This window comes from Coptis chinensis, chromosome 4 (genome assembly GCF_015680905.1).
Source record: "Coptis chinensis isolate HL-2020 chromosome 4, ASM1568090v1, whole genome shotgun sequence".
In the NCBI taxonomy this organism is placed as follows: Eukaryota; Viridiplantae; Streptophyta; class Magnoliopsida; order Ranunculales; family Ranunculaceae; genus Coptis; species Coptis chinensis.
This window is the reverse complement of record NC_141459.1, coordinates 106,096,816-106,120,721: the sequence shown is the minus strand read 5'-3', so window position 1 is coordinate 106,120,721 and position 23,906 is coordinate 106,096,816. Positions and strand designations below refer to the sequence as shown.

Below are 23,906 nucleotides of genomic sequence, written 5' to 3'. Positions count from 1 at the left end.
AGCTACTATCTTGTATCTAGTTAACAGCCCAATATGCTAATGCCACATCATACAAGAGAAAGTTACTACTCATTCATTCTAATTCACATTTTAGCTTATCTAACTCCTATAAAGAAAACTAGAGCTTCAACAGTAAATTCATCACGCCATTAATTTTTTTCCAATTTTACCCCTTGCCAAACACTAATATTGCAACTCATGCTATTTTTTGTTTTTTTTTTTTATTTTGTCTTTTTACAAGAGTAAAATGGTAGTTTCAATCCATAAATTAATGAAAAATAAAATAAAATGGGGATTGGATTGTTAATGTAAAGAGGATATATATATATATAAATATATATATATATATATATATATATATATATATATATATATTGGCATGGTTGTGTCTCAAATATATATTGGCATCTGATAATTAAGATCAGGAAACCAAGGAATTCATCTTGTTCAACTGGACCAGCCATGGTTATGTCTCTTCGTCTTCGACTCGAACGACAATGGTAGCCCAAAAACAGTCATGACTTTCACCACTACTAAATAATATTTATCAAAAATGCATAATTTTAAAAATATCTTTCAGTATGCATGCAAGATCGCTCATTTTCTAGATGAAATCCAAATGATTGTATTGCTTTCAACAGAAAAATAGGATTTTAATTTGAAAAATACAACTTTAATTTGTATTGTTGCCAGTTGGTTTTCATTGTTTTCTTTCCTTATATTAATGACTTGATTAAGCAAAATTGAAAGGGATAAGTGGTTTTCTACTAACAACAGTGGGAAGAAGAGAATTAATGCTTTGTGTTTTTCTTTTTGTTTTGTTTTTATTTGTTTTTCTTGACTTGTTTTTATTTGTTTTTAACTAAAGAAAAAAGAGAAAGAACTGGATGAAAGAGTAACAAGTTTTTCATTTGTAACATGGCTTCACTTGATTAGGCTGTTAGCCTGGTACAACATCCCGCTAGCATTTTCGATAAAGTAATGGAAAATTATTTCTTCGTCGTTAATGCTCTCATCTTGGCTGTTTCTTCGTATTCTCCATCTATTTCTTTCCCCAACTTCTTTTCTGGTTCGATTATTATTTCTCACTCTCCCCTCTCATTATCACACAGGTTAGACAAGTATCCCATTTTCACACATACACGTCTTAAGCAATCAAGGCCGGGGAGTTGAGGGCCGCGTCTTTTTTTTTTTTCGATAATGCTTGAGGGCTGCGTCAACCCAAGGTTTCTACTGACATTTTTCTTATAAACAAAATCATGAATTACTTCAATTGATCAGGATGTCGGCAAGATATAACCATTTCAATCTATCTGATCATATGGCATTGACAAGTGTAACTTCACTACTTAGTCCAGATTATCACGCACATCGGCACATGCATTCTTATGGTCTTGAGTTTTGATAATTCCCTGCATGCATGTAATGGTCTTGAGGTTTGATAATTCCCTGCATGCATGTAATTCACTGCCTGGGAGGCCCACAAGATATAAATTATATTTCACAAAATCACAAGTGGATGATATATTAATTCCGTCATCCTCACATCATCACATGCTGAGTCATTCATCCCATACTCAATTCTCTATAAATTAGGAGCGCACTTCACATATTCTATTTCTCATCCAAATTCCTGTTGTCTTTCACATTTCAAGAAAAATGTCTCATTTAAAAGCCTTTTTTGTTATGGGATTCCTCCTAGCTGTTGTTCTTCTGGTTTCTTCTGAAGCAGCAGCAGCTGAAGCTCAAACTAGTGAGTCTGATTATTATATACGTGATATATTAATTAAACTAATTACCGCGTCTTGTACCAAGTTTTTGAAATTTCTATGATATTAAAATATGTACGTCTACGAGACTAGCAATATAGCTGTTAGCAACACAGTAGTGACTTGAGTTGCGTACACAATAACATAGTACATACATATACCTTACTGGCTCACTGAAAGACAAAGTGCTTGGCGGCCTACCTAGCTCCTAGGCTCCTAGCATACCTGAATTGTCCACCTTCTAGTAGTATGTACTATGTAATAACTCTTAAATCTTAACTAAGTTATATATATTCATTCTCAGAATTTCATCATAGTACATACAGTATCCGCTAAAGATTTTATATTAAGCAATACAGTCGTAGACACTGACAACTCCCCTCCTATTTCGTTTGCAGAGAACAAGGTGAGCTTTGAGGATGCTAAGTATGTGGGAGGAGGAGGAGAAGAAGGAGGAGGCCTTATTAGGTGCCGGAGTGGATGTTGCCGCCGCTGTGGTGTTTTCTGTTGCCGTTGCTGCAATTACGTTGGAGAACCTATGGATGTTGTATCCGAAACCAAACCCCATAACTAGAAAGACTAGTGTACATACGTATGGGTCACTAGTGTGGTATGAATATACTCACTGTGTAGACTCGAATAACAGCAGTTGCAACAAAGCTTGAGTCTCATTAGTTTGAGCTCGTAATATGTTGTTTCTGATTTTATGATTGTAATATGCAGAGATAAAATGTTATATATATGTTCTACATGGAATGCAACTTTAATTCCGTTAGATTTTATATATTTTTTCTTCGTGCCTACAACAAGAGTTTATATGCAAGAATATAATATGACATTGAAAGAAAGATTCTTGCAACTTGCAAGACAGATGATACTTCCCGGAATATATAAATTTTAGCATTATTGAATTGAGGGACATAAAATATGAGAAATGTAAGCACTCAGATGTGTACGAGTTCGTGGTTGTTACAAGATATGAAAAACAGAAACAAAGGCACCTTCTTAAGTGAACTTAATTTATGTACATGCTTAAGTTGATTTCAGTATTAGTCAGTCTAAGCATCCATACTATAAGTGAGATAGATCCTTTCATTTTCAGTCGCTATTAAAGCAGGCCTCAAGCTCAAATCTCATTATTAGGACCCTAGGTTATTTGCAGTGATGGACCCATGATATTTCTCGAGGGTATTTAAAAATTCTAATCATTCATAAATTGTTTTGCAAATTAAAATCAATTTAACCGCAATTCAAAGCTTTTTCAATTCTCAAGAAAAATTAAGCAGTTCAATTTATTTGTTGACAGTTTTATCCACCTTTTGAAAATATTGATAAGTTTGTTTGATTTTTACATTTATAATAGATTTTGATTAACAAAAGCTTCAGAAAAATCGAGATTTTTACTAGGGGAGCTGAAGTTTATGCTGGCCGCGTATCGTTGGTGAAACGAATATACTTCTTGGAAAATCTCTAAAAACAGACTATTTGTGCTTATATGTATGACCATAATAGTAGCAAATATCTAGCCAATGATGAACAAAAGAATTTACCACTTCATACCAATACATTTCTTTTCAACAATGCATCTATCTTATTATTCTCTCACTTCTTCTTACTAATGTTGATCTAGGCACTCACACATATATATATATATATATAGTTTCTCCAATTACTAATTCCTACTAAACTACTAATTAGAAAATTCTAGTACCAACCTAATTCTAATATTACATGTATTGACAATATCAACTTGGTTTCCTAATTGTTGGGAACAACGATACCATTCGATCCCCACTACTAAGATAACTTGTACTTAATTAGACCAACTACTATCTCTAGACAAAAATCTAAATTTTCACACTACAATCAATCTAGCATGCCCAACTCTCTAAACAACTATCACAAACAAATAATAATAATGCAAAGAAAGTAAAACATACCACAATACAAAGATGTTCCGTGGTTCGGTCAATGATGCTTACTTCCACATGAGTTAATCCTTTTATAAGTGTGGGAAGGAAGATTACAATCACTCCTCTCAAGTCTCTCCACCTTACTAGATCACTCCTCTCTCCTTACAAGCTTTTCTCTTTGCAAGGGTTCTCTCTCAATTTTGATAGCTCTCAAAATTGGGTTTCTATTCAAGACTTGGTTTTCCAAAACCTTATTTATGTTTCTATAGTAAAAACAAATTTCACGATTACTGTAGCAAAATAGAAACTGCAAATTTAGGCATGAGCACGGGCGCACTCTCTTATTTTTCCTCAAACCTAAAAGTCCAGTAACTTTGTTTCGTGAGAGGCTGAAAAAGAAACTATCTTCTTTTTTCACGGCAAGGGCGTGGGCGCGCCTTGGGCAAGGCCAATCTGAGCACGCGCGCGCTCAAACTTCTTCACACGAACAGTACCAGTTTCTCTCCTCTTTCTCATTCTCATGTGAGGGATAACTCCAACACTAATGGAAACTCATACTTGCTAATTGTTGGGGTTAATACCAATACCAATCGATTTCCCACTACACAGATAACTCGTATTTGAACTCAATTCAACTCCAGATAACAATCTAAATATTCCCTACAGCCAAACTAACATGCCCAACTCACTAACCAACTATTAATAACAGATAATAATTTAAAGCAATAAAAGCAAACCACAACACAAAGATATACCATGGTTTGGTCAATGGTGCCTACTTCCACAAGAGTTAGTCCTTATATAAAGTGGGAAGAAAGATTACAATCACTCCTTACAGTCTCTCATCTTACTAGATCACTCATTTCTCTTTACAAGGTTGTATCTCTGTAAAGGTTATCTCTTAATCTTGATTGCTTTCAAGATTGGGTTTCTCTCTCTTGTGCTGTGTATTTTTGTGTCTTCTAACTTAGTTAGGTTTTGCCAAAAAACCCAACTTGTATTGCAAACTCGCGGTTCCACAAAAGTAGAATTCTTCTGAAAATAGACATGGCGAAGGGTGGTTTTGGGCAAGGCCAAGTCGAGTCTTGGTCGCTACTGAAGGTCTTGGAGGTTGACAAGGCATGAGCTGGCATGGCAAGCCTATTCTAAGCGCGGGTCGCGCTCAGGCTTCTACACGCAAGCAAAATTCATTTTCTCCTCATGTGAGGGATAACTCCAACAATCTCCCCCTCCCGAACAGTGAGGGAGATACCTCCATGCAATTTCCAAATCAACAGGAGGAGTCTTCTACCATTTCGATAGTAGCACAGCAAATATCAAACTTACCTTTCGGTAAGACTTTGGTCATCATATCCGACCCGTTCTTGTCGGTATGGATCTTCTCGATACACAAATGTTTGTCTTTGAGTACTTCTTTAATCCAATGATAACGCACATGTATGTGCTTGGATTTAAAATGGAAACTCGGATTCTTGCTCAAATGGATGGCGCTCTGACCTTCACATAAAACTACAAACTGTTTTTGCTTTAGCCCTAGTTCGTCGAAGAACCTCTTCATCCATAGCATCTCTTTACAACACTCAGTGGCTGCAATATACTCGGCTTCTGTAGTGGAGAGGGCAACACACTTTTGCAACTTAGATTGCCAAGAAACTACTCCCCCTACAAAAATAACCAGATAACTGGAGGTGGACTTCATCGAAGCACAACATCATCACGCCATATCTGATCGGTGTAACCTTCAAATAAGGGCTTACTTCCACCAAAACACAGACACAATTTTGAAGTGCCCTTGAGATATATCAATATCCACTTAACACCTTCCCAATGCTCCTTCTTCGGATTTAACAGAAAACGGCTTACAACACAAACGGCGAAAGTAATATCTGGTCTTGTACACACCATTGCATACATCAAGCTGCCCACTGCGAATGCATAAGAAATCTTTTCCATCTGACTCTGCTCATGCTTACCCTTTGGACACATCTCTTTGGTCATGCGGAAATGGCCACCAAGTGGACAACTGACTGGCTTCACTTGATCCATGTTGAATATCTTCAACACCTTCTCAATGTAGCTTTCATGAAAAACCACAACTTCCCACTCTTTCTGTCATGAGTGATCCGCATCCTAAGTATCTGCTTTGCTTGACCCAAATCCTTCATATACTCAAGTTTTTCTTCAGTTTGAATATCTTGTTGATGTTTGGGCAAACTATCAACATATCATCTACATATAACAAGAGCACTATAAAATCTCCATCTGGAAATCTCTGAACAAACACACAATGATCGGAAGCAAACTTCTTGTATCATTGCTTCGCCATAAAGGAATCAAACTTTATGTACCACTATCTCAGTGCTTGCTTCAACCCATACAAGCTCTTTATCAGCTTGCATACTAGGTGCTCCTTGCCTTTGACCTCAAACCCCTCTGGCTGGTCCATGTAGACATTTTCTTCAAAGTCGCCATGAAGAAAGGTTGTCTTAACATCTAGCTGCTCAACCTCTAGGTTCATACTTGCGGTCATACTCAATACCACCCGGATAGAAGTCATCTTCACTACATGAGAGAAAATCTCATCAAAGTCAATCCCTTTCCTCTGACCGAATCTCTTCATAACAATACGAGCTTTGTGCCTTGGGTGAGGATTGTTCTCCTCATGCTTGACTTTGTATATCCACTTATTCTTGAGAATTTTTCATCCTTGCGGTTTCTCAACTAACTCATAATTGTGATTCTTATGTAAAGAATCCATCTCGTCATGCATGACCTTCAACCACTTCTCTTTGTTTGTACCTTCAAGTGCCTCTTGATAGTACAAAGGTTCTCCACCATCCGATAATAGAACGTACGTATGTGGTGGATACCTGGTTGAAACTAGTCTCTCTCTAATTGACCTCCTTGCCCCATCTGCTGGTGCCTCAAGAGGATGCACTTCTGCTTGCTCTGGTGGTGGTTCATGCATCTCATCTGCATCTTCTATACTAATAGGTTTTATCCCATCATGAGCAATATGATTCTCATCATGAGCTTTAAACTCATGGTTCCCTGCATTATCAATGTCTTTTGCACGTTCCACAGTATAAACTTCTGGTTTTAAATCAACAAGATCATTGGTGAAAGCATGTAGCTTCTCACCCTCCTCAAAGTCTGCTATGGTTTGGTCTTCCAGGAACACAACATCTCAACTTCGGATTACCTTCTTGTTAATCGGATCATAGAGTTTGTAACCAAACTTTTCATCTCCATAATCCAGAAAAATGCACTACTTGGCGTTGTCATCAAGCTTGGATCTCTCATCCTTCGAAATATGCACAAATGCTCTGCAGCCAAATACCCTCAAGTATCCATAATCAACATCTCTGCTTGACCATACTCTCTCTGGATAGTCACTATTCAGAGGCTTTGACAGTGATAGGTTGATCACATGCACTATTTGACGCATTGCTTCTACCCAAGAAGTTCTAGGTAGCTTAGAGTGAGATAGCATGCATCTCATCCTCTCTACAATGGTATGCAGTTCATTCTCTCGATATTCCATTTTGTTGCGGTGTCTTGGGAACGGTGCGCTCATGACTTAATCCCATGACTTTGGCAATACTCTTCAAACGGCCCAATGTACTCACCCCCATTATCTGAGCGAATACACTTTAACAACTTCCATGTCTCTCTTTCCACCATGCTATGAAATTTCTCAAACACGCCAAGTACTTCATCTTTGGTATTCAGACTATATGCCCATATCTTTCTTAACGCATCATCAATGAAGGTCACGAAGTATGAAGCTTCCCGTAGGACTTTACTTTTATAGGACCACATAAGTCTGTGTGTACTAGTTCGAGGACATTGTCCTTTCTGTGATACATGAATCTTTTGAAAGACACCCTGTGTTGCTTTCCTACCAAACAGTGAGTACATGTATTTAAATGTGTACCTTTGATGTCTGGCAAGGCCTTTTGCTTAGCAAGAACTTCCATCCCTTTTATGCCCATATGACACGATCTCTTGTGACGCGAGTTTGGAGGAAGCTTCTTCTTCTCACAAGATTCACTTCTACTTTACACAAACTAGCTTGTGTTTTGTAAAAGAGCAAATTTTCTTTCCTTTTCGGTCGCTCAATGGAACCCTTTCGCCATTTCCATGCCCCGTTACCAAACGAAGTTTACAAAGCCATCGTCATCTAACTTCCGGCCCGAAATTAGGCTTAGTGAATGTCGGGGACATGTCTTACATCCTTGAGTGTCAAGGTGTAGTCGACATTGGTTTCTACATAAACATCACCAATGCCTATAATCTTCGAGACATGCTGTTATTTCCATCTTCACTTCACCATATTCACCACCGTAGGTAGTAGTGAAGAATTCCCTATCGCGGTGACGTGATAGGATGCTCCTCAGATCTATCACCCACTTTGCATCCTAACATGAGGTACTAAAGACAAACACACCACCACACCGACCTGATTCTCACTAGGTCGCCGACTAGTGCGGTAGTATCTCTACCTGTGTTTTCGTTCCTCTACACCATGTCTTCATGTACACAGTTATTCTTCTCATCCTTCTTGATTGTTACGTCAGACTCATATCTGAAGTGGTCATTGGTGGCACAATAGTAACATTGCCTTTCTGCCTTAAGAGTTCTAGCTTTACCCCTAGATTTACTTCCGTCATCACCTCTAGAACGAGATGGTTTTCTGTATCTACTTCTCCCCCGTTTCTCTATGACAAGAATCTCTGAGTGAGAGGAGCTGCCTTTTGAACTCCTTCTAGTCTCCTCATTCAACACATTCAACAAAAACGCGGTAGCCATATCCATGGTAACAATTCCATCCTTAGTCGCCTCCGGGTGTAGAGATCGCTAACGCTCTCCCAACTTTTGGGTAGAGCCTAATAGAAACAAAGCCTCAACTTCATCTCCCAAATTAATATTCATCAAATACATCCGATTGATGGTATTCTCAGACTTCGTTAAGATGCTTTCGGACATTGAAGAACCTTTTTGGTACTTTGTGTCGGCAAACTTCTTAACAACCAGACTTTGTTTCTCCGCCGACTTCCTCTCATGTAGTTTTCGAAGTTTCTTCCACAAGCCAAAAGTTGTAGTCTCTTGGGATACATGGTGAAAGACATTATCAATCAATCCATCGTCGAATATACCCAATTGCCTTTTCGTCACAAGCTTGCCCGCTCGGTAGCGAAAGAACCGTTTTCGGTTTTTTCTCCTCCATTTTCAATGGGTTGTGCCAAGTCTTTTGCAATAAAGCAAGTCTTCCATCTTGGCTTTCCAAATGGTGTAGTTCTTCCTATTTAGACTAGTCATGCGAGTATTCATGGAATGGTCCATTTCTACAAGTTATTTAAACTCAAATCTTCTCTCAGGAGTTTTGTCAAACACCTTCCGACCAAGATTTGGATAACACCCTAGGCTAATCTAACCAAGGCTCTGATACCACTTGTTGGGGTTAATACCAATACCAATCGATTCCCCACTTCACAGATAATTTGTATTTGAACTCAATTCAACTCCAGACAACAATCTAAATATTCCCTACAACCAAACTAACATGCCCAACTCGCTAAACAATTATTAACAACAGATAATAATGTAAAACAGTAAAAGTAAACCACAACACAAAGATATACCATGGTTCGGCCAATGGTGCCTACTTCTACAAGAGCTAGTCCTTATATAAAGTAGGAAGAAAGATTACAATTACTCCTTATAGTCTCTCATCTTACTAAATTACTCCTTTCTCTTTACAGGGTTGTATCTTTGTAAAGGTTATCTCTCAATATTGATTGCTTTCAAGATTGGGTTTCTCTCTCTTGTGCTGTGTATTTTCGTGTCTTCTAACTTAGTTAGGTTTTGCCAAAAACCCCGACTTGTATTGCAAACTCGCAGTTCCACAAAAATAGAATTCTTCTGAAAATAGACATGAGCGTGGGTCGCGCTGAAAGTACTGGAGGTCGACCAAGGCATGAGCGTGGGTCGCGCCTTGGGCAAACCTATTCTGAGCGTGGGTCGCACCCAGGCTTCTGCACGCAAGCAAAATTCTTTTTCTCCTTGTGTGAAGGATAACTCCAACACAAATCACACCACTTTCTAATTAATTAAACTCTAACCCTATTTAACCAAATTTGTTAGATCTAAAATTACTAATTCCAACATGTTGGATTTACCTTAGGAAGATCAATGTATTTTGTTTGGCCATGAGGATTGTGATTGTGTCTATCCGGGGCTACGAAAAAACATAAGTGAGTTCGTGTCTCAAATGAAACCACTCTTTCCAGGCTCAAGCCCCACCCGAATTCCAGCTCCACCGGGGGAGGGGGTTGTCTTAGGTCCCTCAAAACGAGGCACTTACTAGTATTTTAGTATGTCAAGTTAACCTCTTTAATGATCGATGGAATTTTTGGAATTTTGGTTTTGTCACTGTGTGTGTGTCTGTTGAAGTTTTGGGATTCTTAGACCAGGAATGAAGCTTTTTGTATGTTTGGGTAATGCGAATCTTAATGCCAATAATGAACCTTGTGTCTATCTCGGTGACTCGGTGGTGGTTGACTTCCAGAAATGAACTAGGCTAGCTCGTAAGTGAAAACAATAGTCTTCTTGGTGTTACCGTCTTAAATAGTTAAGCACTTAAGACAGTTGTACACTTGTGCTAAAGCCTATAAGCTTCTTTGTGATATTTGGACCTAAATGAATGGTCGAAATATGCGTCAACAACAAGTCAATTTGGAGTAACTTCTACGATCAGTAGTCATGACAGCTTGTGGAGCCAAGAAGACGAACAATAATATTTTGAATTGGGCTGTGAATTTGGGTACACAAGCATTCTAACCCAGTTTCTGAACAGTCATATTTTTAACTAGTTGCTTATTAGCATTTCTTGAAGTATATATTGTCAGACCCGATCCACTAACTTTTCTAAATAACGGCCGTGTCATACTGTCGTTTTTAACTACATTTCATTTTCTCCAAACCAAAGAACATAAGCACAATTTACAACACACAACTTCCTCAAAACCAACTGTTTATAAACCCAATCACCTCACTTCTCTAAGTCCCACCTCAAAAGTTCCAAAATTACCTACCGTTCATTCTTCATCACCCTCGCTTTCCTCCTCTTTCTAATAATCTCCGTATCCGCCCACGGGGGTGATGTCACGAGGGTGACTCCGAGTGATCATCACCGAGTGCTGCAGTCGGGTGTGCGAGGAGTCGTAGCGCGTGCGAATCATGTGCCTGATGAGGAGGTCCCTTACAGTGTATTAGTTTTGAAGGAAAATTAGTGGAACATGATTCCGTTGCACAATGATAAAAAGGCCTTAGGGACGAAAAACCGAAATATTGGCCGGGTTGATCCTTATTGACAGCCCATCACTTGATTGGATTCACCATAACTACAAATCTACAACTAATTGCTACAACGACAAATAACAAACTATAAGAACAAGCGATTTTAGTTGAAAGTCATAAATGTAGAGCTTTCCTGAGTTGGATAGTTTAGACGATTCTGGTTGATCATAACTATTCTCATTGCACAGAGTTATATTGTTTTGTACATTTCAATAGATTATTCTACATATTACGTACTTGAATTGAATAGTATATATAAAGTAGGTGAAGTGCAAACAACTTCGTCCCTTGCAAAACCTAACTTTTGTCTCAACCTTTCACATTCACCTAAATATGGGAAGCCTAAATATGGGAAGGGAATGAATGTGAGCGAAACTGGACTGGATATGGACATTGAAGAAGGCTCCAAGCCCAATCATAACCAGACAAGTTTCCAAATAATTTCGGGAGCCACCTAGTACTATACTGTTGGGATATTTGGCCTTTACCAAACCAATGAATATTTATTATTTATACATGATGATGTTTAATTAAATACACAAATTTAATTATTATGCATATGGGTGAATTAATATCATATGATGAAACCATAAGTTCCATGGGTAATAGAATTAGTACAATCAAGCATATAAAGAGTCATGTGGCGGGAGATTTGATTGTATCTATTTACCTAAGCTAGAATGCTCACAATCAGGGGTGAAGTCGGATAGTTCACTTATACAACTGTAATATACATAAGCGCTATATATGATAGGATGATGATATCTCAATCATTTGAGTATGACTCTAAAAGTTTATATATTTGTGCACATCGATGACAACGGGTAATCGAGGGGATCAAATTGAGAACACACTATAAATTCATTATTAAGGTTAGTGTGCAAATCTCACTCTCCCAATTATTCCCTAGACTTGATAAATTGTGAAAATCCATTGTGTCTCAAATTTATTACTTTTGAGGCGTTAAAAGGTAATGTCTATTCATATACTAGACTTGACGTTTTGGGTAATGAATGTAGGAAGTCTTGAATCACGAATTCTAATAAATAATCCACCACTCTACGGAGTTATGTATTAAGAAATTGTGACATAACTAATTGAGCTCAAACCCAGCTGGTATAAGAAATAGTTTCTTAATGCTCAATTAATGTTGAATGTCACATTAGGTCAATTAGACATATGTGTGATAATGAAGAATATTGAGGTGGAGGGACATAGATATAAATAATGGTAGAAAATGATTTTCCTGATAATTCCATAGGCCATATTATGAATATCTTGCAACATAAAAGTATGCACAGATTATCCGAACTGATCCAAAGATTAAAGATTAGTATAAATGAAAGATAGTTGAATGTAAACTTATCTCTTATAACGCTGACTTTTCGCTTGACGTCATTGATAATCCACACCAACGTCATGGAAACTTCAATGACGTGTTTGCCGTAAAAGAATCATGGAGAGTTTTCATTTGATCAGCTAAAGCTTTGAGTTGTCCTTCCATGGTGGTTTTACTAAGTTTCGTGGGTTTGAGAAAATGGTTTGGATGCTTTTTCTCAAGAAGACGAACCGACAGACAATGCCAATGTAGAGGTACATTTTAGTCATGACCTTACAATCTCGGAGAATATGGTTTGTATAAGATGTTTTTTTTTTTTTTTTTGCACGCAAATAAGGAATTTTATTAGGAAGAAGAGAAAATGGGGTACATCCCTTTACACCGAAGTTACTCAAACCTATAGTAAGTCCTAAAAGGACTTTCTATACTGGTTACAAAGTCAGGCCTACTCAAACACCATGAGATGGTTCCTAAAGGCATTGAAGAGCCCTTCTTGGCTGCCGAAAGTCACCCAAAATTGCCCTCTCTCCAGATATGTGAGACTTTAAGCTCTTGTAAGTTCCTGGTTGCATGCTTCCAACGGGCTCTAAGTGACCATGGTATGTCATTCCCTGAAAATGTCGTGACCGCCGCCTGTGAGTCCGCCTCTATCCATATTCTATTCCATTTCATATCTTTAGCTTTCTCCGCTGCGTAGACAATAGCTATGCACTCATCTTGAAAAGAGGTAACTTCACCGAGCCCAACTGCTAGAACCCCCATGATTGCTAAGTCCTTGTTTCTAAAAATTACACCAGCACCCCCTCTAGTTGGGACGCCCTGAACTGACCCGTCAGTATTACATTTGATGACCGAGCCCATAGGTGGATACCAATGTACTTCTTTGATACCTTGGAGTGGGGTGCCTTTGCTCTTCACTTGGAGTCTGCGGAGAATTCGGAGGTCCTGGACACCATTGTACATTCTGCCCTTGGAAAGCAGATGTGTCACTCTAATTCCCTGCACTATAGACTTCTTCATATGCCAAAAGTTCATTGGAAGATCATCGAAGTGAATTTTGTTGCGAGTTTTCCAGATTTGCACCATAAGGTGAACAACAGCCGCATTCCAGAGGTCTTGGACAATGGGGCTTCGACCTTTGGAGAGTCCTATAAGGGTCATGAATGTGAATTGATGGGTTGTTGCGGTTCAAACGCGGACCGGCTGACCCAAGCCCATAGCTCTTTAGTTGTCGTGCGGTCCATAGCATGTCTTTGGACCGGACTCCTCTCTTCTTCTTTGGAGAAATGACACCTCGAGACCCGGTTTAACCCCCGGTTTTCCTGATGCGGTCATCTGTTGGGACAACCTTTCTGATGAGCTTCCAAGCTAGACTAGCAGCTCGCGGATGAATGTGTGGTGCCCAGACCCTCCTGTGCCATGTGATTTTAGTTTTCTTCTTTCTAGTCATTTCAAAAGCCGACCGAACAGAGAATTTTCCACCTGTTTCAGGTTTCCATATCCTTAAGTCCTCTTCCCCACTTGGGGGTGGTAGACTTGAAAGGTCCATCCCGAACCTATTGAACACGTTGATGACTGAGCTGGGTATGCGCCAAGAGTTGCCTACAATGACATCCGCTACAGTAGCTTTGAAACCCGTCCAGTTTACTTGTGGCATTAGCTCCATGATGGATTGTCCAGCCCAATTATCCCTCCACAAATCCACACTTTGTCCATTGACGATGACCCAGCCAGTGTAGGATTTAATGTCTTGGAGAGCAGCCCTTAGCCCCGGCCAAACTGAAGAGGGCTTATGGTAAGTGAGAATACTTCCGTTCTTCTTCGTGAACTTCGTGGTCATGAATTTGCTCCAGTCATCTTGCTTACACAGAAAGCTCCAAGCCAGTTTGAAGAGCAGTGCTTTGTTCAGTTCTTCCAACCTTTTAATGCCTAGCCCTCCCTCGGCTTTGGGTTTGTAGACATCCTCCCACTTTAGAGTGACTGCTTTCCTTTTTGTGGGATCTCCCGACCATATGAAGTTCCGAATGGCCTCATTTCCTTCTTTCGTGCTCTTTGCCGGCCATTTATACACTGCCATGTTGTGTATTGGCATGCTTGAAAGGATTGATTGGGCTATCACTATTCTTCCCTGGAATGAAAGCATTCTGCCAGCCCATCCGGATGCTTTCTTTTTTATTTTATCCACTAAGGATTGAGTGGATCTTCTAGTTACTTTCCCCTTGAAGCGCGGCACACCCAAATATGATTCTGGCAACTCCCCCTCTTTGACTGAACTCAGGTCGGTGTTTTGAGCTGTCTACGTATCCAATTCTTTGATGAATTGGAATCAAGTCAGACGTAGTTCATATTGAGTGATTGAGTTGGAGATGGTAAGAATGTGAGCCCCCCCCCCCTCTGAGAATGGAGAATATGCCTCATTTTATAAGTATAGATCCTCCTTTTGCGCTGTTTTGATGATTGTTTTTACTCCTTCCGTTCTGGTAATGATCTATCATTAATGATGCTGTTGACTAGCTTGCAGCGGTTACGTTTCATAGGTCGTTTGGACGACCTGACCTTATGTCGTATGCACAATCTGCTTGTAGCTAGTCTGGACACGTGGTCTGCCACGAGTGGTTGAGAGTGGATGGTACTAACATTGTCCATCGAGCTACTCCTGTTATTGCTTTCCATAGAATAAATATGTTTCCAATTGGAGTAACCAAGTACAAAATCAAGTTCATTATGAATCTCACTATTGAAAGTCGAATTAAGAAGATTGTGAGTAAAAGCATCAATATGGAATTAAGCGATTCTGACCAGCTAAAATGTTGTGTACCACCAGATGGAATATACTTTGTTAAGGATGCTTCAACTAAACTAGGTGACAGAATGTATGGTCATAACACTGACATAAAGAGCTAAGTGTATGCATATGCTAGCAGGGATGCCCAAGCAATTTTGGGTAGACGCCATTAGCACAGCTGCTTACCTGATCAACAGAGAACCGCTAGTATTATTGCCACGTACTGATGGTAGTGCACCCCAGTTCTATGATAAAGCATTAGAGGTTGATGATGCAAGTGAGTGGGAGCTTGCAATGAAGAATGAGATGAAGTCCCTCGTTTATGATTACACAGTGATATTCTCTCTAATTGTGAAACTGAATACTACAATGTCAGTGTTGAGCATTGTTACAGCAGAAGATTTACACATTGAGCAGTTAGATGTGAAAATTGTCTTCCTCCATGATGACCAAGAGGAAGAGATGTGTGTACAGCAACGTGAGTGTTTCATTAAGATGGGTAGAGACAATATAGTATGCAAGCTGAGAAAGTGCTTGTGTAGTTTGACACAATTCTTAATGGTACATAGTTTGCACGATCCGGATATTTCCCGTGCGATTGGGAGCTATTAGTAGGTTGATGGTCAATCGTGGCAAGCAATCTTGGGATGTGAAGTGAATATTATTGCGGTATCTAAGTGGTGCTTTGCGTGAGGGGTGATGTGTACTTACAAGGTATATTGATCTGAGACTTTACAAGGTGAAGTTGATCGCAGGAAAAGTACTCTTTGGTTATGTCTTTGATGGGGAGCTACTGCAGAAATTTGGGACTCACAATGGACAAAGACAATGATTACTGAGGAGCTGAAGCTATGTCTAGCAGTTTGGTCTTCTAGCTTGAAGATCGTGGATGAAGTGCACCATTATGCATTGGAAATGCATGGAGTTAATTTATATTGGTTATCAGTCTCCAAGTGGGAGATTGTTATGTTTGTAGAGCCTAATTACGTGGGTGTTTCCAAATTGGAATTGGAAACCAAGCACCCCCAGCACATGTTCGCATAACTTTGGAATTGTGTTTTGGAAACCAATTCATGTCTTTCTTCAGCACGACTTGGAAGTCTAAATTGGTTTTGGAAACCAATACCAAATTGGTTCTTTATACGCTTTCACCAATTGGGAGTCTATAAATACCCCATGAGACTAGTGAATTAAGAAGACACAACTAAGAGAGCTCATAGTGTACGGGGTGCGTAGCGAGTACATTAATTTGAGCAATAGTTAGTATAAGGCAATAGCCAAATTTGTGAGTAGATTGTGATATTGCAATAGTATAAATTTGTGAGTACCAAAAGTTTGTGCGTGTGAGAGAGAGATTGGTGTTTGTGTGAGACTTGTGACATTGTAAACAACTCTTTGATTATAGTGGATTTTGGTGTGCGTGTAGACGTAGGCAATTGCCAAACCATGTAAGTTCCTTGGGTTTATTTATTCTATGCTTTTTCATTGTTGCTTTAGTGGTTGTATTGGTGTTCTTGTTTTATCATTGATTCCAAAATCTTGAAGATAATTGTTGTTAGTCGGGATTAGTCGAGATTAGTGTAATATCTAATTCCCAACAAAACCATATATGATCGGTATGTTTAGGCTTGACATGCTTTTTAAAGCGGTACTAAAAATTTGTTCAACTCGCCATGCTCCAAGACAACTAATTGAGTGGCACAAAAGGTCGAAGCTCGATTCATTTACTTGATGCATCAAATATAACCAATTAATTAAGGGTCCTATTCCTATTGGGACCCCAATTTGTGTTCATAGGACTCCCACAAAAAAAACAATTATTACAAGTATGTCATTGGTTTCAAAAAATCTAAAAAAAAAACAATTATTACAAGTATGTCATTGATTCCCAAAAATTGAATTCAAACCCCAAACTTAAGCGATCGGCTGGGGTGGGTTTGGACTAAGAATCAATCGACTTGGCCACACCGTTTGGGACTTAGTCCAAACGACCGCCACACCGGTCAAGAGCCCAAACAACAAAACTTTGAATTTTTTTTCAAAGTTCAAATCCAACGACATGGCCACATCGTTTTTGAACTAAGTCCAAGCGGTGTGACCATATCGTTGGAGACTTAGTCCAAACGGTGTGGCCATATCGTTGGGGATTTTTCTAAGTCCAAGCGGTGTGGCCATTTTTTATAAGTCAAATCCCAAGCGACATGGCCACATCGTTTTGGACTCGATCAGACGGTGTGGCCATGTCGTTTGGGATTTGAACTTTGAAAAAAAAATTCAAAGATTACGTTTTTGGGCTCTTAACGGTGTGGCCGGTCGTTTGGACTAAGTCCCAAACTGTGTGGCCAAGTCGTTTTGGGATTCTAGTCCAAAACCATCTAGCCGGGTCGTTTAAGTTTGGGGTTTAAATTCAATTTTTGGGAATCAATGGCATACTTGTAATAATTTTTTTTTTTGGAAACCAATGGCACACTTGTAATAATCGTCTTTTTTGGGAGTCATAACACAAATTGGGGTCCGCGGTAACAAATACTATTAATTAAAGTTTCAAAAACATATAAACCTCTTTGGTCCATCATCGGAATCACCCACTTGACCCTAAGAGCAACTTCTAACATACCATTTTTGTAAAGTTTAGTGTCGAGCGAGTTATTCCAAAAGATAAAGCATGTGAAATAAAGAAAAATCCATTTAAAATGATCACAATTTAAGTTTTTGGACAATGTATCTCCTTGAATTATGCAAGAATGTACTCCTACTAATGAACTATTTAGTGCTACCACCGACCGTATAATTGGAGAGATATATTTTTGTGCTGCCACCGGCCCTATTTTTAGACTGGATTCAACTCTCCTTTTCAATTAACTAGAAATCTAGAAAACATTTCGAGATGATAGATCGCATTAATAGAAACTAAAGAGACATTGTAAAGGAGGCGTTTTCTCTTTTTACATATCTGGTGGGAAAAGAATGGGGATTGGATTGGATTAGACCGGAGTTAAGCTAAGTAGCGAAGCTGCCTAAATATCTTCTCTTGATTCGGCCGGGCGAGAAGAATAAGGTCTCTCCGTAGTTCATGTAGGTGGTATTTATAGGCGAAGAGTGTTGATCCTTGAAACGCGTGTACTTCTCTATACATATGTAGGGTGGAGATTACGAATGAGTGTTAGGTTGGTTACGGTAGGAAGGCGGAGATCATTTGGGAATGGAGTGCGGTAGTTCATAATTCGGTGATTGGAAGTACCGATATGACTTTGGTAATGATTACCCTTGGATTAAGGAAAATGTCTTTATCGGGCGTTTCACTCTAGGTCGTTCAATCTTCTTGGAACGTTCTTGGCGTGGATTGTACCACCTACATAAAGCGAGCTTTTCATGAAGTCGATCTTGGAGGGGCGTCGTCGATTGCGCGTGATCTCTACTTATGCTTACAGCGTGCTAATATTCTTTAATGAAGATATTACTCCCTTACACCCCTCTCCGATGGATTGTGTTGTTCATGAAAGCGTCTGGCGAGAGAAAACAATCGTCACGTGTTGAGCATGGCCGGATGAGCTGTTAGTGTAAAGTCGAGTAAAGTAAGCGCACGCCTTAACGTTCAATTTAGGTTGCATGGCGATTCGGTTAGAAACAAAAGTTGTCACGTGGTAGGCATGTGATTGACTTCATAGCAGTTGGTGGAGAAACATGTCGCCGCGTTTTCCGGAAATCGCGGAAAAGGCGGCTCCTACGCCCGCGTGTGGGCTAGGCCGTAGGTTGTAATCATAACTCCTTAGTAACTGAACGGGTGGTTGCACAAAATCAAATTTGGGACAACCGCAAAAGTTATCTTTTGTTTTCGTCTTCAGAAAAACTGCAAGCTAGGGTTTTTCAGGTGAGTGTTTCTGCTGCTGCTGTCTTTGTGTTTTTCATTTTCTTTCATCTTAGTCGTTGTGCGTTTACTAGATAGGTCGGTGTTTAGGCTTTAGTTTTTAAGTTTGGGTAGTCGGTAAGAAAATGTAGAAATGTCGATTACGGCGATACTCGATCCTGGAAGAGGTTCGAGAGGTCTCTTTTAAGTCATGTGGTGAGTATGAGGGATAATAAAGAAGAGTCGGTGAGTCTTGGTAATCAATCGATCATGGTGAGGGAAGTTAGGGGAGAAGAGGGTAGTGTTCGATCCGGCTCTGTTAAGTCTTGGCTAGCACGTCAGTCGCGTGGTGAGGGTCGCTCTTCAAAGTGGGTTGCCCCTAGGGCGGTGGATCGTCGTAGATGCGATTGAGTCGTTCCTCGAACCGAGGGCAACTTATGGAATAAGCGCATTGCGGACACGGAGATATATCAACAAAGGCTGAGTGAAAATGCTGAATTGAAGAATACAATCTGCCCGAATGGTGGGGTAATAATCTGTGAAAAGTCGGAGGCGTATGCAAAATACCGTTCTCGAAGCTTGTTTGTGACTTTCTAGCTCATTGTTGGAAGTCCCCTTGTCGGTTGTTGGTAACACCTAGCGGCTATTCAAAGGTGTTCGACTGCTGAATGCAAATGGCGAAGTACCACATAGGGGTGTCGATATTACTAAGCATTTTGTTGTAAGGCTTAACCGTAATTTCAACTTTAGCTTGCAAAACCATGACCACACGTTACGGGTGTGATGGACGGTGTGAGCAACGAGGCATGGACCAAGAGGCCGTTGCTGCTAGTTGGCAACCACTTGCGCTTGCTGCTGGGTGTAGGTTGCAAACTAGGATTTGCAATATCTAAGTGGGTGGGAGTGTCTTGTACATGTCGCTTTAATGGGTGAGTTGTTGCTATTCTAACTAATCGTGTCTTTAGTTTGCAGATTTTTCATTCAAGAGGTCATTAAGAAATCGAGGGAAATAGAGAGGTTCAGCGGCCGAGTTCGACTAAGCTGCACGAAGTTAACTCATTTCTTTGTAGAAAGGGGGTCTAGCGAAGGAGAGGAAAAGGAGAATTCATAAAGACCGAGCTCAGGCGTGATGGTCAAGCTAGATGAGGAAGTGATGGAGAAGCCGCCTGGGTGACAGTAAAAGGGGAGGATAGAAACACTGGTCGTTAGTTCCGCGACCACCCTGAGGTGTTAGTGCCTTAGAAAGCGGGTGGATTGCCGGGCGAAGGTGGGTCGATTGATGCTCTGTAAAGCTAGAGGCGGTGGTCTTCAATCCTTGTAAGGGCAGTCGTCCGAAGAGGAAAGCTGATGCATGGCTCCCCGTAGGGTAGCTAAAACGCGAGGTATGCTTTGGGGAGAGTTCCAAAATGGGGGGTGAAGTTCACAGTGGTATCCGAATTGGTGGAATTTGCCACTCATAAAAACTCGAGGCGACCGAGCGGGTTGGACTGGCTACTTTTGGGAGCTAGCCCGAGCTCGTCGCCCGGTGGTGCAAGAGCCTAGTCCGCCCAGGGCGAAGAGTTCCCGTAAAGCAAGTGGAAATCAACTATGGCTGCCGGGACTTAGAGATCCACCTGGCGATTTGGATGACAATGGGGCGTCTTCTTGCGGCCGGACTGATTGATTGTAGCTTCAGTCGAAGTAAAAGGTAGCGGGATGTCTACTTGAACATATAGGCTCTGGATGACAATCGTAAGGAGCTAGACGAGAGGGGGTTGGAGGATAACCTAAAGCGGATGGAAATCGCTCAATGTCTGGTACGTGGGATTGTCCCACTGTAATTTACTTGTTCACTTATGAAACTTGTTGTGAACTGATTATTAGTATATGAGTGCGACTGCAGCTTGTGAGTGGATTTCAAAAGCTGAAGGAGATTGCCCGATTACTGAGCGGATAGAGAAACCGGTGGTGAAGTCAACCAAAAATGATGAAGAATGTTCTTGACGCCGCTAAGATGGAGCGAGGAGCTCGATGATCCGAAGAAAAGCACCAAGCCTCGAAGTTTGGCTTAAGATCTTTGAAGGATACCGAGGTGGAAGATCTGAAGCAAAACTACGAGTCTTTGAAGAGAACATTAATGCAACGACCGCGGAGATTGGTAGGCTGAATGAATGACGCCTCCCGCATTACAAGGGAGTTGCTCAAGACGCTTACTAAAGCTTATGACGAATTTGGACGTTGACTTTGTTGAGCTGGAAGTTGATTATAAAATCAAAGAGGAGCATGGATCTTTGTACTCTTAGATCCGGTGGTACCGCAGAGAGATACTAGTGGTGCTTTAACTTCTTCCATCGCTGCCCGAAATTGCTTTGCCCGCATACTAAAGGCTGCCTGCCGATGTTCTTATGAGTTTTAAGTCCGGATGGTGTGTCCATAGTGGTTGAGGGAAAGAAATTTGAAGTCGGCCTTTCATTTGGTAGCCGGAGGTTTGGCCGCTCGCCGGGGAACTAGCGAAAGTTGTGATGTAAGGTTGGTAGGTTAATTTGTGTTAGTTGTGATACAATGAACTGGTTTCGGGATAACTGGCAGTTCACTTTTCTTATTACTGTTTGTGCACATTGGATAACCATGACGATGAATGTTGGCTAACCGGATTTTGGATTTCTAAAGTAGACTCAAATTTCGGTATGTCATCTGGCCCGTGGTTTGGGCACATGCTGGCAGATCACTTTTTGCTTTATATGCTATGCTTGTCTCTTGATTCATTGTTTTGTAAGATTCCTGTGCTGGTTAACTATATGAATGTAGGCATTGTTGTATTTGTATGTCTGTGGAGAAGCTTCCTAGTGTCTATAGTTGGCTTTAAGTAACCTGTGATCGTAGGACGTAGATCGATAGTAGGACGTAGGTCGATATCATCGCTCTGTAGAAGTGAAACAGTTCCACACGTGTATGCCGCGCATATAGGCAAATGAGCGGTTAGATGTGTGCAATGATGGCTGCCGTGGGCGGCGTTTGGCATCTCGATGTAATTATGATGTGCCTAGGGAAGATAAGTTAGTACACCATAAAGTAACATCGTTAGTTGGAGAGCAAAGACATTTGTTCCCCCTTTGCTCCCGGCCGCCGCTTTTCCTCAACCTTTGGCTTTGCATCCTCTTCGTTGCTTCTTTAGATGCGTTTGTCTTCCTTATTCACGTTATCCGTTTGAACACAAAGGCATTGTTTTAGCGGGTAACTTCGTGTATTGTTGTCGATTTCGTAGAGGTTATACTCATGGCTAGGTGCCGCAGGTATGTAAGAGGAAGGAAGTTTGAGGGGAGACTTCCCTCCGATAATGGAGGAGATGGAATTCCATCCCCCGTTCATGGTGTCGGGGCAAAAGGAAAGCTATTGCCGTAGAAGCTAAAGGGAACAAGTGACCTAAAAGGCAGTCGCTCGGTGGCGGTGGTATATTCAGTCGCCTCGACAAGTCGATGATACCGATCGACTTCTGGGGGTATACGCGGCGACTAGGGGTAAAAGGTCACAGCGTCATTTGGTGAGAACTTCGTCTCCACATCGCGGTGGCGTGGGGAGTGAGTTCTACTACATGGGAAAGCGGAAGAAGCGTCGCGATGAAGCGTTAGGCTGCAGCTTCCACTTTCGCACCCATAGGCGACCGATCTGTTGAAGGGGATCATGTTGGGCCCGGTGACAAAGCTCGGGTAGAGGATGAAGATATGGACCGCTTATTGAAAGTACCATGGATATGGCTACTTGTTTGGTGAGAAACTTACGCGTGATGTTTTGTTTCATTGCCATTACTTGGGCGTTTTGTCGTTAAAAATTGTACTTGCAGTTTTTGCGGGGTACAACAAGTTGAAGAGCTTATTTGTGTAGTCGCCGGTCGACACTAATCCACACGTTGAGTTAGGATGTATGAGTGGCGTGGGTGCGAGCAAAGAACAAGAAACCGAGATGATGACTAAGAAGTGTGGGGATGTTTCGACGAGAATCCGCGGTCTTTTCTCTTGCTATGAACTGATTTACAAGGGGAGCTAGCTAAAGTGGTTGGGTATGCCAAACAATGCCAGAGGGTGGCGCGCGAGGCACAAGAGGCGTATACCATTGCGCCGTGTTCAATATTTGAAATTTGGATGAAATATCATCAGCTGAAGAAGGCTAATGACGGTGAGGGACAGGGTTCGGGTATGCGTGTGGTGCTGAGATCTGCCAGGCACACGCCTTCGACTAGCGCCGCCCCGAAAGATAAGCATGTTGTGGCTGATTCTTGATTGTGCTGTATCTTCTTGTCTTTGTCAGGCTATGGGAATTTTAAGAGTATTTTGTAAGTTCATCTTTCTTATATGAAAGTTAACAATAGAGTTGTGTCTTCAGGCTTGCACTGGCTTGAGTTCGCCATTTGATCGCGAGAACCGGTTTCCACGAGAGTGGCAGTTCGTTGTTTTGTGAACATGTGAGAAGTATCGATCTAGATTTCCTGGGTAGACCCAGCAGATCGGTAAATTAATGTCTTGGCGTTGGCTGAGTATTCCCCTTGATTGTGTATGTCTGCATGTTTCCGCTTGTATGTTTATAGCTAGGTTCTTGTTTATAATTATGGGATGGGAACGAGCATGAGGCGTAATGGTTTATCTTAAGAAAGCGTTATGCTTGTAGTTGCCGCTTTCTTTAAAGCGTTGGTTATACGTGCTATATGAGGCTTATTGGGAATGCGGCTTGTCGTTGGGGCTTAACATTAAGTGTCTCTCACTAGGTGAGTTGGTAAAGGCGTTGGAACTGTAAGGAGTTTGGAGTTCTGTATTTGCCCATCGACTAGCGAGACTTCGGAGAGGTTATGGAGCATGTAAGCTCTTGAGGCGTTACGCTCCGAGGAAGCGTTTGGGCTTATGGCGTCTTTGCGGCGAGA

The 23,906-nt window shown here is 40.8% G+C and overlaps 1 protein-coding gene and 1 long non-coding RNA gene across 2 annotated transcripts; one reads left to right on the top strand and one right to left on the bottom strand.

The window, feature by feature from the left end:
• The first annotated feature begins 1,443 nt into the window (after positions 1-1,443).
• LOC147506671 (uncharacterized) lies at positions 1,444-2,520 on the top strand. The gene is made up of 2 exons (XR_015193852.1): positions 1,444-1,753; positions 2,168-2,520. It is a non-coding gene; the product is annotated as an uncharacterized LOC147506671 (long non-coding RNA).
• A 10,370-nt stretch (positions 2,521-12,890) lies between these two features.
• On the bottom strand, positions 12,891-13,544 carry LOC147506670 (uncharacterized). Its single transcript, XM_086605813.1, has one exon. The coding sequence runs from the start codon at positions 13,542-13,544 to the stop codon at positions 12,891-12,893; it is 654 nt and encodes a 217-aa protein (XP_086461939.1).
• Positions 13,545-23,906: the final 10,362 nt, after the last annotated feature.